This window comes from Mirounga angustirostris, unplaced genomic scaffold, assembly GCF_029215605.1.
Source record: "Mirounga angustirostris isolate CCGP_5_RB_7025 unplaced genomic scaffold, mMirAng1.0.hap1 SCAF_12, whole genome shotgun sequence".
NCBI lineage: Eukaryota > Metazoa > Chordata > Mammalia > Carnivora > Phocidae > Mirounga > Mirounga angustirostris.
Window position 1 is genome coordinate 40017199 of NW_026991720.1, and position 25144 is coordinate 40042342.

Here is a 25144-nt window from a genome sequence, read left to right on the forward strand (position 1 = left end):
ATCGTGTACTCCAAATACCAAACTGGGGGTAGAAATTCTTGCTTTATGCAAAGTTATGCCAAGTTAGGGAGTCCCCGGCAATTAGAAATAACCCGTGTAAATGCATAGGTGACTATAAGAGGGAGGAAGGGTTCTGTTATTTTCGCCACGCTGCTCAAGGGTAGAGGCAGAGCGGCAGAACAAACACATCAGCCTTTTAAAGTAGCTTTAAAACAACCCACCAAAGTTTCCCCTCGAAATTCCAAACCAGCTGCCAAAAACGAAAGCATATAAAAAGATGCCACGCGCTCTCGGCCTCCCGGAGGTGGCGCTATGACGGTGACGGAGTTAATTAGTGCCTGCAAAGCGCCGCGTGTGAGCTCATCCAAGAAGTCATGCTCTGCACACATATTATTTATAGCCGATCTGAGGCGTGCACGATGTTTGACATTTTCCTTCTTTTTAAGTAGGGGGACTTCAAAAAGTCGAGGGCACCCTCCCCCACCCCCCCACCGACCCGCAGGCAAAGTGCAGTAGGCAGGCTCCAGCGTGCGGGCGGCAGGTGAAAGCGCCAACCACGCGTGTCCCGGCGCAGGTGCCGGGGGCGGCGGCGGCCACTCCGCAGCGTCCGCTCGGGAGGAGAGTTCGCGGTTGATCTCGGGATGCCTTGCAGATGCAAAATGTGTCTCTGGCCAGCAGGAGGAAGGAAGAGGAAGTGAGAGCAGCGGCAGCCGGCGGCGCAGCAGCCGGCGGATCCCCAGTGTAAGTGCGTGTGCGCGGGCGAGGATGGGCACGGGATAGAGGCAGAGCCACCCACACCGCCGCGGCCCTGAGCTGGGGGACAGAGCCTCTGGCCCCCTTTCAGTCGTCACGGGTCGCCAGAGCTCTGGTCGCGGAGAATCCTCGCCGCCACCGCCGCTGTCCTGCGACCCCGGGCAGGTTCGTAAAGTTTCCTGGGCTGGCGCCGCGCCCCGACTCGCTGACCTCAGCGCGGCCGGGGAGGGAGCTAGGGCTGGGGTACCGGAGTAGGCGTCCTGCTCTGGGGAGGGGGGGGGACTCCGGGCGCCGCGGAGACACTTTTGTTTCCTCCCTTGGGGCGCCGGGGCTGGAGCGGGGGTGGCCGCGGCGCTTCGGGGGGGCGAGGGCTGCGGGCGCTCCCGGGCGCTCCGCAGTTGGGGAAGTCTGGGCAGAGCCGGGCGGCGGGTGTGGGAGTGGGAGCGGAGCGAGCGGGCGCGGGAGATGGAGCGCCGGGCCCCGGGCCCCGGAACCCGCGGAGAGGATTTGGCCGGGGCCGGCTGGTCGGGGCTGCCAGAGGACAGTGCTGCTGGCGCCGGGGGACTGGGGACCGGAGAGTGTGGGATTCGGGGGTTGGAGACCCGAGAGGCTGCGCGGGAGAAGGGACTGGCGGCTCCGGCTCTGGCTTTTCTCCGGCACTGGCAGATGGGAGGGAATCCCTCGGCCAGCGCGCTCCTGGGAGGGGACAGCGATGGGCTAGAGAGATGGAGGGCCCGGAGGGGCGGGAGGGAGGGAGCGGTTGGGGCGGCTGGGACCCTCGGGAGAGGCAGTAAATACCCGCCTCCTGGAGACCTGCTGGGGTCCCCGGCTAGGACCGGGAACGACGGCGGGGGAGGGGGGCTTCGATGGGAGATCCCGGCATGGGGGGGTGGGGCACACGGCGCGCCTTCCGAGAAGGGGGCAGTGGAGCTCTGGGGGTCCTGGAATCCGAGCTGCGAGCGGCGGCGGCGATCGCAAGAGCAGCTTTGAGGAAGAGGGAATACAGAAGTCAGCCGGCCCGGGGGTGCGCGCGTGTGTTTGGGGTTGGGAAGTCCGTGTTGTGTCGCGGGCGCGCGCGAGGGCGGCGAGCGTGTGAGCGAGTGAGCGTGTGCGTGTGTGTGTGTTTGTGTGTGTGTGACCGCGAGGGGCTCCAGAGCTGGGGACTTCCCGCCATGTGACCCTCTCCCGCTTGGGGGCCGTTTGAAGTTGGCAGCTCCGGGCAGAGGTTGTTGGCGGTCGGACCTGCGTTGACCTAAAGCTGCAGGGCTTGGCCTCCCTCAGTGACCTGGCCCCGGGGGCCTCCGGACAGCTCCTGGGACTCACTGAGCGTATTTTGTGATGCCCTGTGCCTCGCACCATGGTCCTGCTAACACTAATTCCTCGTATTCAACACTTCAGAGAAGCTAAGACAAGGGTTTCTGCCTCAAGAAGCAGAGGCGGCAGAGGCGGCAGGCTCCCGGTTGAGCGCTGCCCCTGACTTGGGGGTGGGTGGAGGAGGTGGGGCAATGGAAGAATTTAGGTTTTTGTTTGTTTGTTTATAAAATAAAAGTAATTAATGATCTGTACTTATGCATTAACTCTTTGAGGATTAACTTTGGGAACTAGAAGGACATAACCCGCTCAGGTTCACTTTTAGATCAGAAAGGCTGGCCGCAGCTACTATTAAGGGCGTCTCCGTACCTACTTCTCAAGGTTATTTCAAGAATTATCCTCCCCCAGTTTACAGAACCTCAGAAGCCCAGATCTCCTGCTGTCATGTGGCAGGCTTTTTTTTTTTTTTTTTTTTTTTTAGAGTTGCCTTCTGAACCTCTGCTCTTTACCATGGTACATTTCCTCTCTCTTGAGGGCTGTGGTTAAATGTTGCCTTTTTTCCTACTTCATTACTCAGATTTTTTTCTTCTTTTTTAAATTAGAAGGACTGGTTGTCTAATTGGGAAATTGTGAGGGAATGACCTGGAGTGTTGGAACTCTGCCTGGGGGGGAGGGGGCTGCATTGGTCAGGAGGGAAGGGAACTGGGGAAGAAGCTTGGTAGATATCAGGGCAAAGGAGGTTGTCAAGCAGGCCCAGGCCTGGGTCTTGTGGAATCCAGGAGCAGGCATTGGGCTACAGGGTGGGTGGTGTTATTAATGGTCTTATCTCCACCCCCACTCCCATGTCTTATCTTTCTGCCTTTTTTTTTTTAAGATTTATTTATTTATTTTAGAGAGAGAGAGTGCAGGAGGGAGGGGCAGAGAGAGAGAGGGGGAGCGAGAGAATCTCAAACAGACTCCGCACTGAGTGGAGAGCCCAAGGTGGGGCTCCATCCCACAACCCTGAGATCATGACCTGAGCCGAAACCAATAGATGCTTAACAAAGTGAGTTACCCCGGTGCCCCTCTTGCTTTTAATTGCAGCCATTCTGACCACCTTCCATTCTTCTTTTTCACCAACTTCTCTCCCCAGGGCCTTTGCACAAGTTACTCCTTTTGCACAAAGAACTTTTCCCAACAAGTCCAGATGGCTCACTGCCTTGCTCACTTCAGGTCTCCACCTAGTTGTCAGCTTACAGGCAGCCTTTCCTGATTACCTCATGTAAAATAGCAACCAGCCCCTCTCTGGTCCTTTTAAGTTACTCAGTTTTCCCCCTTAGCACATATTACCCCCTGGCATTATTTTATTTGTTTGTCTTTATTTCATTTGTTTATTTGATTATGTCTGTTTCCCCCATTAGGACAGAAGTTCCATGAGGGCAGGGACCTTGTCTTGTGTCTAGGTCCAGAACCTAGACTGATTCCCAGCAGAATAGGTGCTCAATAAATACTTGCTGATGGACTGAATAAGAGATGCATATTATGGGAAATATACCAGGAAAATATTGCAGCATCAGTGGCAAGTGAACCCAGGTAACAGGCTTTTTTTTTTTTCCTTTGTCCTTCTCACCATGCCCAGCCGCTCCTCTTGCAGACCCTTTTGTGCTTGAGCCGACTCAGAATTTCAGCCTGAAGAAAGGAACAGAGGTGATTCCTTGGGAGAGTGGAAAACCAGTACAACTTACTGATAGCACATAACCACTTCAGATCTGGTATTTGTTTATCATACTCCTTGGAGAAAGTCTTTTCAAAACATGTGTTGCTTTAGCCAAAGAAATACTCCCCTAGGAAAAAGAGCATTACTGTGCATGGATTGAAGTCAGAGATAGACACTCTATCCCGCTTGCCTCCCAGAAGATGGAAGTGAAGGCAGAGGGGGAGAAGGGGTAAGGGAGGAAGGACAGGGAGGCAGAAAGAGACAGGGAGGCAGAAAGAAACTGGGTGGCAGATGCAGGGGAGAAGAGAAATGAGAAATGTCTAGGAAAAGAAAAATAAGAGAGATAACAGATGAGAGGTTTTTATAGTGCTTCTAAATCATAAGCATTTATGAAATTACAGTATTGAGATAGGACAATACTTAAGTGTTTTAAAGTAATTTACCCCCTTTGAGTGTTTGGTGTGAACGGGTGGGGAGAGGTGGAGGAAGGGAGTCCTTTGAAGTCCTTGCAGAGAGGGTGTGGCTGGGGCTGTGCCAGGGGGCTCTATGGAGTGCACACTTTGCTTACCTTATCATTTTTCTTAACAAGAAGGTTTAGTTTAGAGCTAATCATTCCTATGGAGGACATTTCCTGTCCCGATCTAAGACAATGCCTACCCTTAAGGTTTGTTTCTGAAGCCTGCAACCACTTTTTAATGCCTGAAACCATCCAAGTGGGTAGCTTGGTTTTTCAGACCTTCATTTTGTTGAATTGGGAAAAGGTGGGGAATTACTAAACGCTCTCTGCATCACAAAGCCTCATGTGTTGCTGCTAATTACACAACTCCAGTTCTGCTTCCTTCTTGTCAACTAGTCTGTCTGGTGTTTTTGAAGTTTAGGCTTGCAATTCAGGAGTAGACTGGAGTATCAATTTATCAGGTCCAAACCAGCAGTTTAAAACATGAAGTGGAAGAAAGTACAATGGAAAAATAGGGCGTTTTACAACACAGACACTGAATCTTAAGGTCAAATGTATTGCTTAATGTGGTAAAAAAAAAAAAAAAAAAAAGTCTCTTTTAATAATTCTGGAGGCGCTAGGAATCTACATTTTCAACCAGTTTGCTAGGGATTCTGATGAAAGTGGTTCACAAGGCCGTACTTTAAGGAATATTTAGCTGCTCCCACCTCTTACAAAGTGCTGTTGGTTTAATCTCCTGCAAGAGCTGCTATTTACAAATGTTCAATCAGATGCAGTAAAAGCATCAGCCATGGACTTAACTTTTAAAATGCTGCTGCTGATAGAACTTGATGGTGCGCCAGGTCATGATGCCGCCATATTGGCAAAACTGGAAATCCAGGTGGTACGTTTGTCACCTAGCGACATGGAGAGGCAGCAGATTCATCTGAAATAACTCTTTAATCTTACTAAGAATAAAATGATGCAATGTACTCTTTTATGGCCAAGTTTTAGTTTAGAGCTTTGGAGGTCTTTAAGCTTTTCAGGTCTTTGGAACTTGACTCTGCTCAACTTTTCATTGTTTACACTCACTATTCTCCATATGCCTGTTTTAATTACTTTTGGATGTTTGCAGAGACAGTAGTCACGTTTTCTGGGGGCAGCCGCTGTCGTATACCTAAGTAGATAAAACATTTTAGGTGACTTGGGCTTGGGACAGAGCAGCCAAGGAAGAGAAAGGATGAGAACTTTAGCTCTATCCGAAACACAGATGTTGAAGACCAACCATCCAGGCGACAGAGTGTGACTGCCATGAAAACCTTTGACTAGGCCTAGCACCACGTTATCAGGGACAGCAAAGCCACCCCTGCGTGCATCCTACACACATGGGTTGCAGTTTGCAATCCCCCCGATGATTTAGGTTGTCTGAGTGTTAACTATTAGAACTCATTTATGAGAGCCAGCGCTGAAGCCCGAAGAACACTGTTAGGATCAGGATTAAGTTAACTGTGTTTTCCACACTTTCCCAGGATAAGTGCAGGTACAGTTTGAGCAGAGTTCTGTCACCGGCCTAAGGTGGAGTAACAGTGAAGTATCCAGTAGGAATCTGTGTGGGAGAAGGAATGCTGGCTCATCAAACAGAATTAACCACAGCAACAACCTGGTGTAGCACTGAGTGGAGAGATTAGTCACATGTATAAATAGGAGATGACGATTCTCAGTGTTCTAGGCCCCCACAAACACTGGTTTCCAGAATCTGAGCAAGATTATTATTGGAACCTCAATTTTAGGAATTGAGGCTATAGTTTTGGCTATTTTAGTTCTCACGGTTAATTCAGGGAACAGAACTTTCCTCAGTTAGAAAACGTTTACTACTTGCTGGACTCCAGGACTGCTGTGTGTCTGGTGGGTCGTGAATAGTGGTTGGAAGGCACCATGGTTCTGTAAGCCCTGACGGAGCGTTGCCCCAGAGATCTTGGAAGTCACAGGATCCATGTGAAATTTCCCTTCCTGCCTCGACAGCTGACACCCTTCTTCCTGGAATGCTGCTTTGGAAATGGTGGAGAACAGGCAGTAGAGTGTTATTATCCCGTTTTATATAGATGTGGTTTGGAGGACTGAAATGTCACAGGGATAGTTGGAGAGTATATCTGAGCCCACACCCAGCTTTTCCGACTCTTTTCCCCCTGCTGTTCCTTTCCCAGGCACCATGATGCCGGTATTGGTTATTTTCTGCCCTTGTTGATTCTCCTCCACTAGCCTGGTCTGAGGCCAGGACCCCTGTGTGGAGCTGTGCTGCAGGGCGTCCAGGGAGCCCTTCACACCTGTATGCTGGTAGAAATGCCCTGGGTTGCCATGGCTCCCAGGGCGGTGTCTTCTGCACTGAGGCCGAGTTTGGCCAAGTTGGTGCCTCTCTTTGGGTATCTCACTCCACAGCTAAACTTCTTAGCCTTGAGAGAGTTAGAGGATCCTTTCTTGGGGACAGCATGCCCATCACCGAAGCTCATGATATTGAAGCAGATAAGCCAGAATGGAATTCATTAATCAAAAATGAGAACAGTGTTTGCCAAGGAGAATAGACACTTACTCTTTAGCAAATACTTTTTCCCCCGCTCTGTGGATGAGTCATGGTAAAAGCAAAAGCATGGAACCAATTGGTGGTGGGAAGGGACCAAGTAGGGGGTAGGGAGTACATATAACAGAGTCTTTTTTTTTTTTTTTTTAAGATTTTATTTATTTATTCATGAGAGACAGAGAGAGACAGAGAGAGAGGCAGAGGGAGAAGCAGGCTCCCCGCGGAGCAGGGAGCCCGATGCGGGACTCGATCCCAGGACCCTGGGATCATGACCTGAGCCGAAGGCAGACGCTTAACCATCTGAGCCACCCAGGCGCCCCCATATAACAGAGTCTTGACTTTTGCTATTTCTCTGGGCCCATAGATTAATACCAACGAAGGGAACCAGAGACTGGAGTCTTTAACCAGGGTGGTTTCTCCCTTGGGAAATACCGAGGCTACTGATTGTGTTCATTTTCTACTTGCAGGCTATTGCCCCTTCTATGCTGACCCTTTATTTCAGGCAGCCTCAACCTCAGCGCTCTTGATGTTTGGGGCTGGATAATTCTCTGTCGAGGGGTCTGGCTGGTGCATTGTAGGAAACTAGCTTTTTTGGCTTCTACCCTCAAGAGGCCAGTAGCAACACCCAGTCGTGATAACCAAAAAATGCCTGTGGTCCCCTCGGGGGCAGACCCGCCCCCGCCCCAGGTGACACCCTCCCCCCCCAGCCATTGTTTTGTTTTCTTGCATAAGTTAAGACTAATGGTGTGCTGTCAGACAGACTGGACTTGACAGCAATATTAAGTACCCAGTTTTCTCTTTACTGCCTAATCCTTAGACCCTAATGTGGTATATTCTCATACACGTTCTTTAATTTCCTCTAGATCTTCGGATTTCCTCTGGAGCTTCCTTCCCTCCTGTGTTACCATTGTCTTCCTAACCCAGCTCAGCTGTGTTTGAATTTCCTGTGTGTTTCTTTCTGGTATGCTATGGCCGAAGAGACCTATAGCTAGTGATTTTATGTTTCAGTTTCCACACAAGGTCTAGAATCCTGGCCACTGGTTGCTGCATTAACCATAACGTCTACATAATGGGAATATGATAAATGAAATGAGGGAGGTAGTTCACGAAGCTCAGTTTGGCTCCTTCAGAGGCCTCTGTCACCAGATTAAGGCAGTGTCTGTGTGGGAATGAGTGAACAGGGTGAAAAGCCTCCCCCTTTGCTTGTACAATGGACCTTGGCTAGTTGGGTCGTAATAGATATTGATATTCCATTAGTGTGACCAGGACGTTGTACTGGTCAGGGGAAAAGCTTTCAGGTGGGTCTCTCTGTGAAGTCCTTTCCTGCTCTAGCCGTGAGATTTCTGTCCTAATCTTGCCACATTTATTTTCTTATGTAATTATCTGTCGACCTTTTATTTACCTTCGGTGTCTGGCTGCAGGAGCAGGGTAGAGCAGCATCTACTGGCTTAACCAACCTAGAAATCCTGCCGGCTGGCATACGGGCTCTGTCTCCCCAAGGCCAGCAGCCTTCTTCTAAGTCACAGCCCTAGAGCAGCCCTCCACCCTTCCTTCCGCCCTTTGTGCCTTTTTTTTTTTTTTTTTAAAGTTTGAAATTGCATTTAGAGAGCCAGCATTTTGTGCTGTGGGGTTCTGTGGCTGAGCAGTACTGGATGAGCTGTATTTTCCAGGCTGCTACACACAATTACCCTTAATTTTGAAGCGTAATGCATTTCAAAATAATATATTTTTTTTCCCCCTGTTTTCAGGCTATTTAATCCAAATACGGAGCCACAGCTGGCTTTGCCCATGGCCCTGAAAAGGCATGTGGCTTGGGAGGTAGAGCTAGTGGAAGGACTTTGGTTAGATTGCGTATTTTTGGCTGAGTGAAGAGTGAATTCCAATAACACTCAGTAAGGCTGGTTTTTTCTTGACTCCTGACCACCTTCCCCCCTTGCCCCGCCTCACCATTTTCATAGCATTTTTAGAGTGGACCCTGCGCCCTTGTTAGTCCAACACTGGGCCACTCTGTGGGAAGTGACTGAGTACTCAAAAATTCAGATTTGGGGGAAGGGGACTGATTCTTTCATACACTTACTAGTAAGCATATGTGTATGTATGCGTGACAGAGAAAGATACGTACTCACACACACACACACACATACAAACCTCCATGCAGCTTTCCTAATAATGAAAAGTCTTTAAAAACAAAGAAACTTATCATATCAGCTCCTAAATCCCATTTTCTCCAGTGCTTGTCACATTTATAGCAAGTCACTACAAATCTCATTAAATCAAAACCTTTATCCAGAAATGAATATGTTTCCGTCCTCTTTAGACTTAACTCTACTGCCAGAAAGTGACTTCAACTCATTAGGACTATTTTCTCAATTACCATCCATTCTTTAATCGAGAGTTTTGGGAAATATTTGCCTGGGTTTATACAAGAGAAGCACAATAAAGGTTTATTTATTAATTGTAGCATATTTACAAAAAAATGTGTGGTTTACCCTTAAAATGCATATAAATGTTTTCAAACTGAAATATTGCTAGGCTTACAGCTCCCATCATAATACATTATTTACATCATTCATTCATTCATTTATTCAGCAACCATTTTGATTGCATTTTATGTTCTGTAGTCAGGGCACTTCCTGCACATTATAAGATCCACTTCATATGGGACAGTATGGGAAGGGGGGCTGTGTGGGAGATAGACCCATTAATAGGTAGTCATAAAGGAGTGTGATAAATGTAAGTGTATGTAGAGTGTTTGCAGATCACAGAAGAGTTCACAATGAAGTGACTTTGAGAAAGATCTGGAAAGCTGAGCATTAAAAGAAAGAACAAGGAATACAGCAATCAGGGTAGTCAGGAGGAAGTTTGGAAGAGGCCTTGTGTCGACTCTTCTGGGAGCTGGGCATTTGGATTGAGTGGAAAGGAATAGGGAAGGAAAATACACAATTGGAAGTCAGTGAGAAATCTAACTCCCAGGGCAACAGGGAAGGTAGATTAGAGGGTGAGGAGGAAGGACAAGGAGAGATGGAAGCTGTCACCTCCTTCCTTCTGGGCCTACCCTAAGAAACACTCAATCTTGGTCAAATGAATAAATAAATCAAGGTGCTTGCTGTGTAAATGCAACTTAAAAACAGGTCTCTCTGCCTCTACCTTCTAGCGTGAGTAGTGGACCATTCTCTTCCTTTAATGAGACAACTTCTGGAGACCCCCTGGCTGGATGCAAGTCAAAGAGAAAGGATGTTGACATTGATGAAAAAAAAAAAAAGATTTGGGGAGCCTGGGTGGCTCAGTCGGTTAAGCGTCTGCCTTCAGCTCGGGTCATGATCCTAGGGTCCTGGGATCGAGCCCTGCATCGGGCTCTTTGCTCGGCGGGGAGCCTGCTTCTTTCTCCACTTGCTGTTCCCCCTACTTGTGCTCTCTCTCTCTGTCAAATGAATAAATACAATCTTTAAAAAAAAAAAAAAAGATTTGGTGGCTGATTGGATTTGGGAAGAAGGAAAAAGCAGGAGTCTTTGAGGTTTAAAGCTAAATATATACATGCTTGTCGGTGAGGGTTCAAGTATCTTTTTGACTGTACCTGTTGACCAACTTGGTGTAAGTTAATTATTATTCCTAGCCTCAATTTTCTTATCATTCAAATAGAAATAATCTAAGTCCCTACCTCTTGGAGCTGCTGAGGGCATTAAATGGAATAATGATCGGAAAGTAGGATCCCCCCAAAAAAGCAGTGCATTGGATTTGCTGAGGTTATTATTACTAATTCACTAGATTCCTATTCAGGTGTTTTATTCAAATATCTTGCTAAAATCCTTTAAAGACATGCATTTATTATTTCATCTTCTTTATGAGTTGTAAGTAGCCCAGGAAATTCCTCCTAAGATTTTTGCTAGACTGTTCGTTTGATTTATATAACTTTTCCTCAAGCACACAAAGAGGTAGACTGCTGAAATACAGGTCAGGGAAAATTACAATCGATTGTAAATTAAAAGAACTGACATAATGAATCCTGTTAGCAACCTGAGGTCCTAAGGTAAAGCTCTTGTAAATAGGTCTCTATCTCCCATTCACTTGGAACTAACCTGGGGTTTTGCTGTTTTATTTTGTTAGTATTTTGCCTTGTGTAGAGAGAATGGAGGTTGTTAACTGGGGCTCCTTCCCTTTCCTTGAATCCAGCTTTCTGGGGGAGGGGGGAGCTGTTTGCACTTGCCCAGCATGGATGGAAGGCCAGTGAGAAACCCCCAGTTAGTAGAGTACTCATGAAGGGGCCATTGACAGAAATTTAATTCAGTTGAACTGGGTTTCATGTGATTGTGTTGCCTACTAAGGAAATTCAGTCGTTTCAATAACACTTGGTAAACGTCCCTTTTTGAATCATTTGGAACATTCCGGTAAGTGGGGGACTGTTAATATTCATTGGCAGGTGGGCGGGAGTAAAGTGTTAATCTTTCTTCTTTGATCTGAGCCTATCAACCCACTTAGAAAATACTCTGAGGATAAAACAAAAAAATAAAAGGATGACTATAGTCCTGAGTGTTAGACCCAGTATAGCTCTGTTGGGCCAGCATAATGAAGCGTACTAACTTTCCCTTTCCAAAGTGTCTCAGGTTGGACAATTCGTTTTATGGCCTCCTAAGTAGAAGCCACCTGTTTCCATTTCTGTTTATTCTTTCTGGCTACTGCCAGTTTGTTTGGGTGACTTTTCAGCTTTCTGTGCCTTCAGGAAGGTAACAACTAGCTCACAGACTCACCAGCTCATTAAGCAGTAGCTCATGTTCCTGTCACTTGGTAATGGCTTTCATGAAGTGGATGGGAAAAAAAAAACAACAACAACCTCCATACAGACATTAAACTGCTGTGAAGTATGGGTGTGCAAGAGAACTGTGCCAAGCGGAAACGACTTCTCTAAACTTGTGCTTTGAAAGAGTGTAGCTTCTCCCCCATCCCCCAGCCCCGAATACTATAGTCGTGAAAAGTCCCTCATCTAATCACTATATGCAAATCTTGTTTGGTACTTGACAAATTGCACACTATTTCCAGTGTAAAATAAATTTCCTGTCACTATCTCTTCTCTGAAGAAGGGTGATAAGTATGGATTGTTCAGGGGCTAGATCGTCAACTGAGTAACAATACCTCTACGCCATGTATTAGGATTGGTGTGTAACTCTACAGAGGATCCGGTGTTAAATAAATGTTTGAAGACACCGAAGAAGATTTATATAGTGAAAAACAGATTCATAGTAAATCACTGGAGAATTATATTCAGACCAAACTATCTATCAGTTTCACAGTAATTCAGACACATTGACTTACCTTGTACCCATTTCACAGATGAGGCTATCTGTCCGTCAGAGAGGCTGGCTGCCCAGCATCATGCAGATCCAAACTGAAAGCTCTTTTCTGCAGCACACCTAATGCTAACTCTCCTGCAGCCGAGTCCTCCTCAGTTTGCCAAATTCGTTTTGCCTCAGTTGAACCTGTTAGGTTGGCACGTTGTGTTGAGTGGCCATGCTGCTTGGTGAAGAATATGCCATGAGAGCTTTGCTTCAGGAGCAAGTGAGCGAACACCGTCCAGGTCGTCACCTGGGCCAGGGCTGACTGTCAGCAAGATGGCAGAAAGAAGAGGGCAGTGGTGGTGGAGTCACTTACATTCCCAGCAGACATTGTCCCGCTGTCCTGGGAATTGTGATTATTGCAGACTTGTTTAGGGCCATTTTCAGTCATCGAATATGCTGCTAATGATTCTGGCACGTGAAAGTGCCATGAAACAGTCTGAGAATTGACCCCGGGAGCTGAGACTGTTAAGGCGCATAAAGAGGGACAAAAATATAAGAAGCCAAATCTCCAGGTTTGTTTTTATTTCAAAATATAGCTTTCAGATAACGAACAAGCTTTAGGGTAATTGTTCGTAACCAGATCAATGCAAGGCCCAGAGAAATGGCACAATGGCAGTTGTAAAATTGCTTCTTTCAGAGTCTGGAAATTGCATTATGAAGAGTTGGGCCCATGCGTTTGAAGTGATAAGTGCCAAAGAAAGTATCTAGTATCCTATACAGGGGAAGGGAAACTACGCTAGAACTTTAGTCTTCAGGATACCAGAGACATTGGAGTCCTTAACTTTTAAGAGAGGGGTCGAGTGTATTTGATGGCTACGATGGGTCTGATTTTGCCTCCAGCATTTCCTTTTAAAATACTTTTAATTCATTTGTTCATCCACAGATATGTACTGAGCACCTGCTAGGTACCATGGCGGGGGGGGGGGGTGATAGGGGACACATACGCAATGGTGAGTCCCCTTCCTATGAAAAATAGCAGACCTGTTGCTGCTTTCTTGGGCTGCTTAGGTGCTCACTAGTGGAAGAAAGGTACATTGATCAAAGGATCACACAAAGGAATGTGACAGTTGTCTACGGCCATACCACGCTGAACGCGCCCGATCTCGTCTGATCTCGGAAGCTAAGCAGGGTCGGGCCTGGTTAGTACTTGGATGGGTGGAATGTGACAGTTAAGCTGGGCCCAGGGCTGGGGAAGAAAGGTGCTGATGCTGGAAGAGCCTACGGCAAGGGATTAATGTAGTCAGAGGGCTGGGAAGAGAATGGGCTTCAGTGGGGAAAGGGGAGTCTGTGCAGATGCCTGGTACGTATGTGATGAGCAGGCGCGGGGGTTGAAGGAACTGAAGAGCAGAGTGCCCAGGGCTGGGAGCACGCTGGGCCTGGAATAGACCTGGGAGGAGGGCTGGTGGGGATCAGGGGTCTGGGTCTTTATCAGGAGAGTAGTAGGAAGTCACTGGAGTATTTCACCCAAGGGGGTGATGTGATCAGATGTATGTATTGCAAAGGTCTTCCTGGCTTCAGTGTGTAAATCTTACATGATTTAAAATTGGTCACAACATGGGCGGCTGGGTGGCTCAGTCAGTTAAGCGTCTGCCTTCGGCTCAGGTCATGATCCCAGGGTCCTGGGATCGAGTCCCACATCGGGCTCCCTGCTCAGCGGGGAGCCTACTTCTCCCTCTCCCTCTGCCTGCCCCTCCCCTGCTTGTGCTCTCTCTCTCTCTGTCAAATAAATAAATAAAATCTTAAAAAAATAAAATTGGTCACAATGTGACCGCACTCTTACTGCTTTTAGAATCAAACAGTTTCTCAAAGAATCAATTCAGTCACTAGTGTCCCCTCCAGATTTTAAACAGCAGCTGAACCGAGGGATTTAGCATGGATATTGCCCCTACTTAAGGATGATACAGTACCTGGTTCTGTGGTTCTTAGACTTCTAGATGCCCAAGCATTGCTGGGGACCCAGAAGCTGCATTTCAGTGGGTCCCTCAGGTGATCTGATGCCAATGGTCCCGCCTCCACTTTGAGAAGCATCATCCCCCAAAGTGCTAAGGAGTGAAAAAAAGAATATAAACCCTGAGGTAAAACATTGCAAGGCCACCAGTAGAAGAGGCAGCCTCTGTTCCTGCCTGGGTTTTAACTGGGACCTGTTCTCTCCGTCCTGGAGGGATTTTCTTCTAGTGCACCTGAAATGGATTCTAAATCCTCTGAGTTTCTTCTAATTTATTTCCTAATCCTTATATGCAGCTGTTTTCTCAGGTCTGTGACTTATTCCCTCTGTGTCTCTGATATTTCACTTTACATTTTGTCGCCATTTTAATAAGAATCTTTTTCTGTAAGTCCCAAATGAGGTTATGGGGCGCGGAGGTGGTGGGGAAGGCCGGCCGGCTGAGGAGGGGGATGAGAAGCCCCTCCGTGGGTTTGCTTCCTCTGCCCTCCAGAGCAGGAGACTGTGTTCTGGAGGTCCGCCAGGGTGAGACCAGTCCATAGTTCCCGTAATAGGGAACTGCTTTCGGCTGTTCCCTAGAGAGTGGAGGAGCCCAGAATTCCTGCTTAGGTGCAGTCGGGTTGAAATGAACAGAAAAGAAGTCACAGAAAAGGCATCAGACAATTCAGTGGGCGAGCCGAGAGTAAAGTGCCCTGGACCCACATCTCCCTCTGGTCTCCATGACACGACTCCGTGGTCACCTCCTCTGGGAACCTTCCTTGATTTCCTTCTATCGTCTCCTAGGACACACTGAGTCCTTCTCTGTGCTGAGTAGATGGGAGGTCCCAAAGGTGCATGTTCCCAGTGCCGAGCCCATAACAGACGCCCACTGAATGTTTCCAGAAAGAAGCACTATTATCCATGCATATGAGCACTGTGTCCTACAGTCCGTTTGGGAAGAGCCCTTAAAAATGGTTTCTTTGTCCCTGAGTGAGGAGCCCAAGGACACGTGGTTCAGGGATGTAACTCTCATTGTACTCCATTTTGCTGAAGACCAGCCCTGCCTGAGGTCATTGTGATTGAGGCGTGGGCCAGACCAGATGTCCGAGGTGGGGAAGCAAACGGCCACGGTTTTGCAATGCCTAATCCTGTGGTGGCAACGATCTCTGCCTTCCTCTCCTTCCACCACACCCGAATCTACCCTGGATGTAATGAACTTTCCAGAGGAGGAAACCAATGTTTTGTCATTTGCATTACTGTCTGCAGAAGTATTTATATCTCATGTAGCTACTTCTCATTCTCTCCTACTCATCAAAAAGCCTGTGGGGCATGAGTATTAGAGACCATAACTTGTAAGAATGTAGAAAACATTTCTTGGCTTAAACCCTGAAGCTTCTCTCCCTTTGTGCCTTCATCCACAGGTCAGCCAGTGTTGAGTCTGGAGAGTATGCTTCTCTCTTCCTTCCCCTCCAGTGCCTGTGGGCGACCAGGCTCTCGTGACACACACTGGGGGTTGGGATCCCTACCACGTATGTGGTTACCCACATTTCATTTATTACAATCTGAGAGCACCGTGGCCTTGATAATTTATGTTTCTAGGCTATAATTGCGCATTATTTTTCTAGCAGCTACCAAGGGTTTCAGCTAGCAATTGAAACTTGATAGGTGTCATGGCTCTTCATTGCTGGAATGATTAGTCCTAATGTTCCAGCACTGAGCCAAGCCCATTTCTTTTAAGCCAAATAGCACACTCACGGTAAACCCCAAACTTCAGTGTTCTGAGTTCACTCCGAAAGTAGAGCATATTCAGGCCTTTGGAACCACGTTCTCATCTTCCACAGCCCCTTTCTCCCTTAATAAAATAAACAAACAATGACTTGCTTCCCCAGCGTGGGGATTCTGCCGGTGGCTGAGCGTGTCTATTTCGATTACACATTCTGGAGCTGGAGAGTAACCACTAGATGGGCTCCGGGCCCCACTGGATTGGCTGTGAGATAGACCTGAGCAAAAAACCCTCTGAATTCCAGAAGCACCTACGCTGGCTGGTAGGTCACCAGTGACATTTTGGGTCTCCTGGTATTAGTGTCCGTTCAAAACCAGTGTCGAGTAATCCCCAGAAAGTCTGATGGTTTCCTTTTCCCCAAGGCACATCTCCCCTAAAGAAAGGCTGGAGGTCCCTTTGGAGGAAGGGTAGGACAATGATTGACAGTATACATTTTTGGCATTCTACCAGGGTCCTTCCTCAAGGGGACCCGGCCTCCCCTTCATTTAAGGGGTCCTGGGCCTCAAAACTGCTGCAAGCCTGGGGATGGATGGAGAGGCCACGACTATTTTTATGATTCAGGTCAGACACTTGTCCAGTTGACTTACAGCTTTTCTGCTTCTACAGATTACGTAAGAACTTAGAGGCTTCCCATCTTCCCTTCTAGAAACACTGTGACTGACTAGCCAAGACCAATATTCTGATTGGTGTTTGACTCTGCTGTCTGTGTGGTAACCTCACCGCACTAGAAAGTGCTTGGAGTCCCTGACCGGCTGGAGGGCCGACCCGCCTGCTCCCTTGGACACCTCTCGGAACTGCCTTGCGGGAACAACAGAGGCGGATGTGCTTCACAGTCACACCGATAGAGGTTGGAATTGCTCATTGTGACTTGCTGGGGGCAGATTCATTGCGTTCTCCTGACTCCTGTTTCCTTCTGTATGAATGGAAATGGTGCCCATGTGTTGTTGCGGTGAAATGAAAAATGTCACCAAGGAGTGGAGTTCTCTGGCCCCAGCACGTGTGCAATAGATGTGAAAGGGTATATGCTTTCTGAACCTCTTTTCCAGAATTGTGTGTTCAGAGCCATCGGTTGGTTGGAAGGGAATTAGGAGTCGCAGACAGACTCCTGGGATGCACGGTTTCTGGCTAGCTTCTGACCCCCTTCAGGTTTGCTGAAGACTCTGAATTATGTGCTCAATTTTAACTGTTGTCAAAAAAAAAACAAACGCCATTTTATTAGAATAGGTTATGTCTACAAAAAAATTGCACATTTCCTGTTCTCTGCATTATGATTTAGATTTCAAGTTCACTGTGTTTTCCAGTATCAGAGTTTGGTTGCTGGGTCTTATTTTTCTCTCTTTAGAAAAATAAGGTGTGTCGGGGACAGGTGACCTTCTTAGGACTTACCTGATGCTGTGGGGAGGCCTGTTTGTGGGCCCCATTTGTGGACTTCGTTCATTAACTCATTCTTCAACACCCGATGCCAGGGAGATGGTGAAACCCGGGGAGGGACTCTGCTCCTGTAGGGGAGGAGGCCGTAGCAGTAAACTCATCAATGTGCACTTGTGTCCGTTTCCGCCTCCCCTGACGGCTCGGGGTGTAATGACAGCAGTGCATTCGTCATCGCGTCCTCTGTGCCCTGCTCGTGGGCACGGAGAATGTGCCGGAAGGGGGGTTTTCAGACGGCACATTGGGAGAGCAGTAAAACTGGACAGCAGCTCCTCTTTCGCTGCCTGTTAGCACTCCTGGCAGAGATTTCAGGGACGTTTCAAGCAAGTCACTATTTGGGATTGCCCATTGAATTTGGGATTGCCAACATATTTGGGACTGCCCATTGAATTTTTTTTTTTTTGAAGATTTTATTTATGTATTTGACAGAGAGGGAGAGAGAGAGAGAGCACAAGCAGGGGGAGCAGTAGGCAGAGGGAGAGGGACAAGCAGACTCCCCGCTGAGCGGAGAGCCTGCTGTGGGGCTCAAACCCAGGACCCTGGGATCATGACCTGAGCAGAAGGCAGACGCTTAACCGACTGATCCACCTAGGTGCCCCTGCCCATTGAACTTCTTAATCTGTGTCAACCCTTGCTCCCAAATATCTGCCTGTTCCTGCTTTCCTCCTGAGGCCTTGAGACCCCAGAATGGTTGCGGAATGGCTGAGAGAAGCGAGGACAAGAGGACGGACGAGTTGGAAACTGACAGTTTAAACCCAGGTGTTTTGCAAATATAAGCACTCCCAGAATATTATTTGGATCCGCCTCTCGCTACCTCCTCCCTTCCCCAATTGAAAAAGACAAGCAACAGTATGTCGGCCCTAATCCTCCCGTGGACAGAACGGAGTCACAGCGAGAAAAGGGAAGTTGATTTCCTGGTTGCCCTCCCACTCACAGAGTTCTGGGTGGCGCCATCCCACACTATTTGCATCACTGAACTACACACACTGCCAAGACTGCATCTTAAATTTAAACATTTGGATGAGGATAAAGAAAGCCTGAGGGGAAAAAGGTAACACTTCACCCTCCGTGGTGCGTAAGCACTGTACATCGTATGTTTTACTTCTGCTTTTGGATTAAGGACAGAACGTTAATTAAAAAGTAAAAAGCTCGTCTTCTGAACAGCAATTAATTTGTGTTTGCTCTGCTTTCATCTATTGAGTCTTTGAATTTTTGAACACATAAAGGCTTGAAAAATATCTCCTAAGGGTCTTTCCAGTGCGCCTTCCCATTCGATTGTTTTGATCACTAGGCTACATATTGACTTGGAAAGGAACCAGTGTTATAAAAAGAAATGTCATCGCAAGGTTCTGGTGTCTGATTGTCTTTTGGATGACACAGATGTGACAGGGCTCTGAGCATATACTCTGTTGTTTACCGGTCCGGCCCAATCCCTGTCCAGAGTCCAGTGTTCCGTTTAGCCAAGACCACTAAGAAGCAACATAACTGGATTCATTAGTCTGAGTTCTGAAAGCTCCTCTGAAGAGTTATTTTTGTATCCTACAATTTTAATTTTTGGGGACAGGCTGTACCACTTTCCAGGTGCCAAAAGTGATCACTCAGATTTTTTTATTAGGTACTATTTTAGCTTCAAAAATATTTTATTTTTTGTGGACTGCTTTGTGTCTTTGACCCAGTTCTCTTTTCCCTGGGATGTGTGTCCTAAGAGGATGAAGTTTAGGATGTTAACACTACCTGAAATATTAATTCCTTTCCAATGAAATCACTGTCCCCATCCTCCTCCAACACACACACACACACACACACACACTCACACACACCACACATCTCTTCCCAAACACGTATCCTTCATATTGATAAAATGTGTTTGAAGCGCGTATGGGAAAACTGATTTTTCTCCCTTTTTCAGCGGGAGAAAGAGTCGACAGAGGTCTTGTGAGACACAGCTGGAGTAGCCAAGGGCTCCTAATCGGCAGCCCGGGGCACCGCTAAGTCTTCACTGCTCCTTGTGGCAAGGCTTTCATACTCCTGGTAGCTGTGCCGGGAAGGAGGGACCAGAGACCTTGCAGAAATACGAGAACGTGCCATTTGCAGACGCGAGCTGTCAGCAGCCGTCTCCCCCACTGTAATTTGCTACAGCCTGGAAATGAATAAGTGACAGCTATTAAAAGGGCTTTAGAATAATTGCAGTTAAAAGTAAAGATATTAATGAAAAGACATTTTAGACTACCACTTACACTGGTTTCTACTCATGAAAGGGCTGAATGTTTGCAGGCCATAAAATGTTTACAAAACAGAAGCCTTGGTCATTTTATTTATGACTAGTCTGCAGTGTTCTTTATGGGTTTTTTTTTTTTCCCCCATCTCATAGTGGCTTTGGTTTCGCTGACATCTGAGGGAGGGCGGTATTACATTGGAGTGAGCTGTGACACATTTTCAGCGTTGGTCGCCGCCAGCAGGGTGAGGTGACTGGGGGTTATTTCATCTGAGGTGTCAGAGTTCTCCCTCATGTGCTTTTCCTAGGGGGAGGGCGTGCAGCAGGTGCTCTTGTTCTTGGCTGGGTGCCATCATCCTGTTATGTGCTTTTTGTGACTCTTAGCTTCAAAATTTGAAGAAGTCTTTGCCCAAAATATATCTTAAAAAAATGTCTTCCTCCCTCTCAGCTAATGGAGCACATTCTGGAGATGTCCTTTCAGTCTGTAAATTGAACTGCAGCAGTTGTCCATTTTTGCAAAACATTTTGTTCCAAGTAAGTACACATGTTAATTTGCTTGACAGAGAAAGAGAGTCGAAATATCCGAACTTGGAAAGTCAGAGAATTGGCTCTGTGCCCTTTGTCAGTTCTGATTTCCAGCTGTTAAATCTAGTTTCTAAAAAGGACCCCTTTGATGGTCTGAGTCATGATCCTTCCTTAGGGGGATCAGGTTAGCTTTGCAAAGTTTAGTTTGTGATTTTTCAAGAGAGAAGATACAGAGTATTTTATTGAAAGGATCTTGGAGATTTTTTTTTTAGATTTATTTATTTTATTTTAGAGAAAGAGAGTGTGTGTACAAGCAGGAGGGGCAGAGGGAGAGGGAGAGAGAATCTGAAGCAGATTCCGCACTGAGCATGGAGATGGTCGTGGGACTCGATCTCACGACCCCGAGATTACAACCTAAGCCGAGAAACCAAGAGTTAGCCACTCAACTGACTGAGCCACCTGGGTGCCCCAGGACCTTGGAGATTCTAAGTTAATGTTTCCCTGGCTATGGTATTGAAGAGGGGCTAGGTATTAATGCTGGATTTTAAAATATATTTAAATAATTGTTTATTCATTTTAATATGTACTAGAAAAAGTATCAGTGCATCAAACCTATGATTTCACAGATTTTCTTGCATAGGATGAGACTAAGATGCAATAATCTTTTTTTAAAGATTATTTATTTATCTTAGAGAGATCTGAGAGAGGAGGAGGAGAAGGAGAGGGACAAGCAGATTCTGTGGTCAGCACGGAGGCCCACATGGGAGGCTCGATCCCAGGACCCTGAGATCATGACCTGAGCTGAAACTAAGAGTTGGATGCTTAACCGACTGAGCCACCCAGGCACCCCTAAGATGCGATAATCTTAATATTAAATATAATAGGGTTGGAAAATGGCCCTCGAAGAACAAGATTTTGGGAAACGCTGATGTAATCCAGATCTGCATTTTGCCTGTGATGAGGCTAGGCAGGGATCCACTTGCCAAAGTCTGCTTAGTGGTGAAGCCGAGACTGGAATCCAAAGTACGTCACGTTTGTGAAGAGTAACAAGAACAGCTAACATTTATTGAGTGTTTACTGTGTATGATGCAGAGGGATTTACGTACGTTATGTTATTTTATTCTCACTGCAGGCCTTTGCATTAACTACTATTAATATTCTTATTGTGTAGATAATAAAACTCAAAGCTTCGAGAGGGTGAGTCACTTGCCCAAGGTCATAGAGCCAGACAGGGGCAGAGCCAATCCGGAAAGATGGCTGGCACATCGGCTGATCTTAGGTCAATGAGAAGAGTTAACATGGAGAAGGAATCCTTTTGTTAGGAGACTTAAAGGCCTGTGGAGCAAATATTTATTGAGAGCTTAACACGTGTGCTGAACCGCTAGGTGCCAGGGGCCCAGAGAGCTGCCTGAAGAACTCTTGAGAATTAAGGGTTTGGTAGTCTCACTGGAGTTGGGTACTCCCATAGGCCTTTCCTGGGGAGATTCTCTTCATCTGTTAGCATGTTAAGTGCTGAGAAGCCTGCAGCCAGAAACCTGTTTTCTTTGTAATATTGTTGGTTTTCAAAAGCAGTTAACCACAGGTTCCCTTTTTCTTCACTAAAACCTGTTACATTTTGCAGAACCAATATTCTGTGGAGCACACGCTTGGGACCTAACCTAATCCTTTTAAACTCATTTTACACATGAGAAACCTGAGGTTCATGATGACTTGGCCAAAGTCAAAATTAGTTGTTGGCGGAGTTTCTGTCATTCTCCCACTCGTTCAACAAGTATCCATCCAGTGCCTCCCAGGGGCCACGCATTCTAGGAATTGGGGCTTAGCAGTGAACAGATGGACAAGAGAAAGATATGAAAGCAAATTGATAATTTTAGGTAATGGTAAATCTATGAAAATTGGAGATTTTTACTTTTTCAGCATTCTTTTCAAGACAGAAGGCATGCCTTTTTCATCTTTGTTTTCCCAGTTTCTAGCACAGGGCTGGAATGCATTTTCAATAAATATTTATTGAATAAATAAATGAGCTTTTGATGATTTGGGGTCTTTCCTATTATGTAACAAAAAGGTCAATTAAAAAAATACCAATTGCCATTAGTTGTGGTGTGTTACTCTTTGGGAAGTTAAAAACAAAATGTTCTGGGAGGTCCGCAGACTGAAGTAGGTTTCTTGGTCACCCCTGCTAAGAAGCCCAGTTCTGAACAGCATCAACTTTAGACAGTCATTAGAAGACAGATACTTTATGAGAGAAGTCATGTTTGAAAATCATCTCTATAGGTTTCTCAGCATTGGTAAATTGTTTCATTGCCTAGAATTTTCAGACCACATCTGTTTTTTGGTTCCTGGGCTCTTGGCCATGTTGTTAAAATGCCGATACCTCTAAGGCTCTACCCAAATTGCTAATATCAAAAGATTCCTGAGGAGTATATAGCTTGTTCAGATACAACAGAGGTGGGAAACAGAATCTTATTAGATGGCCGGTTCTTTATGGCTTGAATTAGGGGGTACCTGTGGGTACTTGGCAATCTGTCTGGTGATTTTTCTGAACTATATAGCACACTGTGGCCTTCTAAATCTCTGCCCATGAATGCTGGAAAGGACTGATGGAAGGATGTTTTATACATTCAAGCATAGGGAAAATGGCTGATGTCAGTACAATATGAAGGTTCTATGAGTCCATTGGACTAGAGGTTCTGAGTTGCCCCGGTGGTCAACAATAGTAGGAAAGATCTTGTCAAGAAGGTCAGTAAAGCAATTGGCTTTTCCACTTGCACAACTCCTTCTCTAAGGTATTCGTGACTGAGGAAGACCATTCTGCTATGGAGGAAATGATGGTCTGACCCCGGCATGTTCATGGCTCTTTCCAGTGTGCCTTGTTGTCCCAGGAAGAAGGGAAGTGCCATGCTGGACCTTGCTCTGCATTCCACAGGGGACTCCCTGCTTCTAAGGGACCCCTAGCCATGAGGTCCACCAGCAGAGGCCTCAGGAAGCACTCACCCAATACGTCATCTCAAGCAGATCATTTCGTTTAGGCGGGCATTTCAGAGAAGGGCATTTTAGTGGTTAGAAATGCAGCCTCTCTGGTGGAGGGCACTTATAATTTAAAAGAAGAGGAAGGGAAATGAATCTGACACTGTCTGTCAAATTCATTTCTAGGTTTCTCATGAAATCTAGGTTTCCCCAAGAGGGTATTTCCCTGAGAAGGGATTATTTCATTCTGCATCACAGCAAAATCAGACATCTATTTCTGGGGAAAAGAAGCAGAGAAGAATTGGGGTAAGTATTTGAGAAATAAAATAAAATGGAAAGCTGCAAGTTTTAGTCTCAGAAGCGAAAGCAGAACTTTTAGAGTTTAGGTCAAGAGACACAGGCTTAATTGAATCTGTAGGAGTTTCCTGTAGGCTGGAAGAAGAATGTCTGACTAACAAAGAAAGATGAATGATGGCATATGTTACTGAAGGAAAATGGTGGATATTGTACCCTTCCATATTCTAGGTAAATAATCTGTAATGTAGAAGATATTGGTGCAGGGCAAAGAGCATGGTACCTAGAGCTGGAAAGAGCCAGGCCTGAATCCCACTGTCTCCATTTTTGATGTGACAATTTAAGCAAGTTATGTGATGGTTTTGATTCACAATTTCCTCATCTGTAAAATGAGGATAATAATATAGACTTCTAGAGGATGCTATGTGGTGCTTAACAGGCCTGGCACATGAAGAGTGCCCAGTAAATGGTAGCTTTTATTATGAACTATAAATAGAAAAATATCTAAATAGTGCCCACCACACCCAGAGAGGAGCTCTGAAACACCCTTTGGAGGTGCTTTCAGACCTTGTGACTTGATTCAGTATGGCATCATGCTTGTCTGATTTTTTTTTAATTTCCCAAGAATTCTTATATTGAATTATTGCACTACAAGAAATAAGACATTTTGGAATTTGCACAGCCCATTAACTAATTCTAAAACACTTTTCCTAAACAGGCAGACAGGTGTTGCCTGCTGCATCTGCCTATTTGTACACCTGTTTCAGCATTTTGAAATCCAGCAAAAACATTTAAAATCACGAAAGCCAATTGCTTCATGACTAAACAAAATTCCCTAAAAGTGTTGTGTGTTCCTGCCAACAGCTGAATGCTCTAAAAGAGGCCAGAAAACCGCATGAGCTTCTTTATTAATGCTGTTGATGTGTTGAGACTTGTATTAGGTCCCTTAGGCGAAAAAGAAGCACAGATTTGGGAGAGGGGGGACTCAGATGAATTAAGCCAGTAACATTCAAGTCTCTTGGCCAGAGAGATGTAAATTCTTTGTCTAAACGCAACAGAAATAAGACTCTCTCAGGTCCAAAAAGACTTTGATAAATAATGCAAACCCATTGCCTTATTGAATTTATTTCTCTGGATGCTAGATACGTAATTGGGAATCGATAAGCATTGTTTGCTTGCCTTGTGAAATTGTTTCATGTTGGGGTAAGGATGAGTCTGTGGTGTTGAAATAGAGGAAAGCTAATTCTCTTATGCTGGGATTGGCTTTAATCTTATTAGCCAGATGTTCCAACCGTTATAGCTAACCAGTCAGACTGGGCCACAAAAATCTCAGTTGCACAATATAATTGGATTGTGGACTGCATTCTTTAAAAATCACCATTTGTGTGGGACAGAGGCACCTCTTGTCTGCATTTTGGGAGCACAGGTTGGCTCCCTGGTCTCGTTCAGGTCAGAAACACCGCTGCCCATCACTTTTGGCCCCGGCTCCTCGTGGTTAAACCACAGTGCATTTGTATGCTCCAAGCACCGGGGCCACTTTTGGCCAATGGAAGTGGTTAACCCTGCTGCCTGGCTCTCTCCTGCTGCTGTTTATGAGGTGTGGCTCTTTCATCCCTGCTTGTTGGAAGAGCATTCAGAAAAATCCATTGCAACTCCCGATTTTGATAAAGCCTTTAATTTTCCATCCTTTCCTTTGGCAGCTTCATCCGTTTGCTGCATATTCAACTCTGAAGAGGCCAGGGTTGAATTGAGGTGATAGTTTCAGAATGGCCTGGAGTTTAGAAGGTGTGATTATGTTAGAGAACCTCCAGCACTGAGTTTGCTTGGCTTTGAAATCTGGAGGATTATACTCTCCTCACGGGGAAAGATTTATGGCCTCTGGGGAGAGAACCTCGTGGCCCGAATGAAGT

The 25144-nt window shown here is 46.2% G+C and overlaps 1 protein-coding gene across 8 annotated transcripts in view; it reads left to right on the forward strand.

The window, feature by feature from the left end:
- Positions 1 to 503: 503 nt before the first annotated feature.
- The window catches only part of ELMO1 (engulfment and cell motility 1), a 520853-nt gene continuing 496212 nt past the window's right edge, over positions 504 to 25144 (forward strand). For 2 of the 8 annotated variants that reach the window (XM_045864409.3, XM_045864414.3), the window contains exon 1: positions 16246 to 16652. Coding sequence is in view for 1 of the 8 variants with exons in the window: in XM_045864414.3 (XP_045720370.1) it covers positions 16626 to 16652 (27 nt within the window). In the remaining 7 variants the exon portion in view is untranslated. Of the gene's footprint in view, positions 919 to 3464; positions 3637 to 16245; positions 16653 to 25144 lie in introns of those variants that run through there. The other 6 variants (XM_064575046.1, XM_054505225.2, XM_045864408.3 and 3 more) reach the window with 6 other exon arrangements.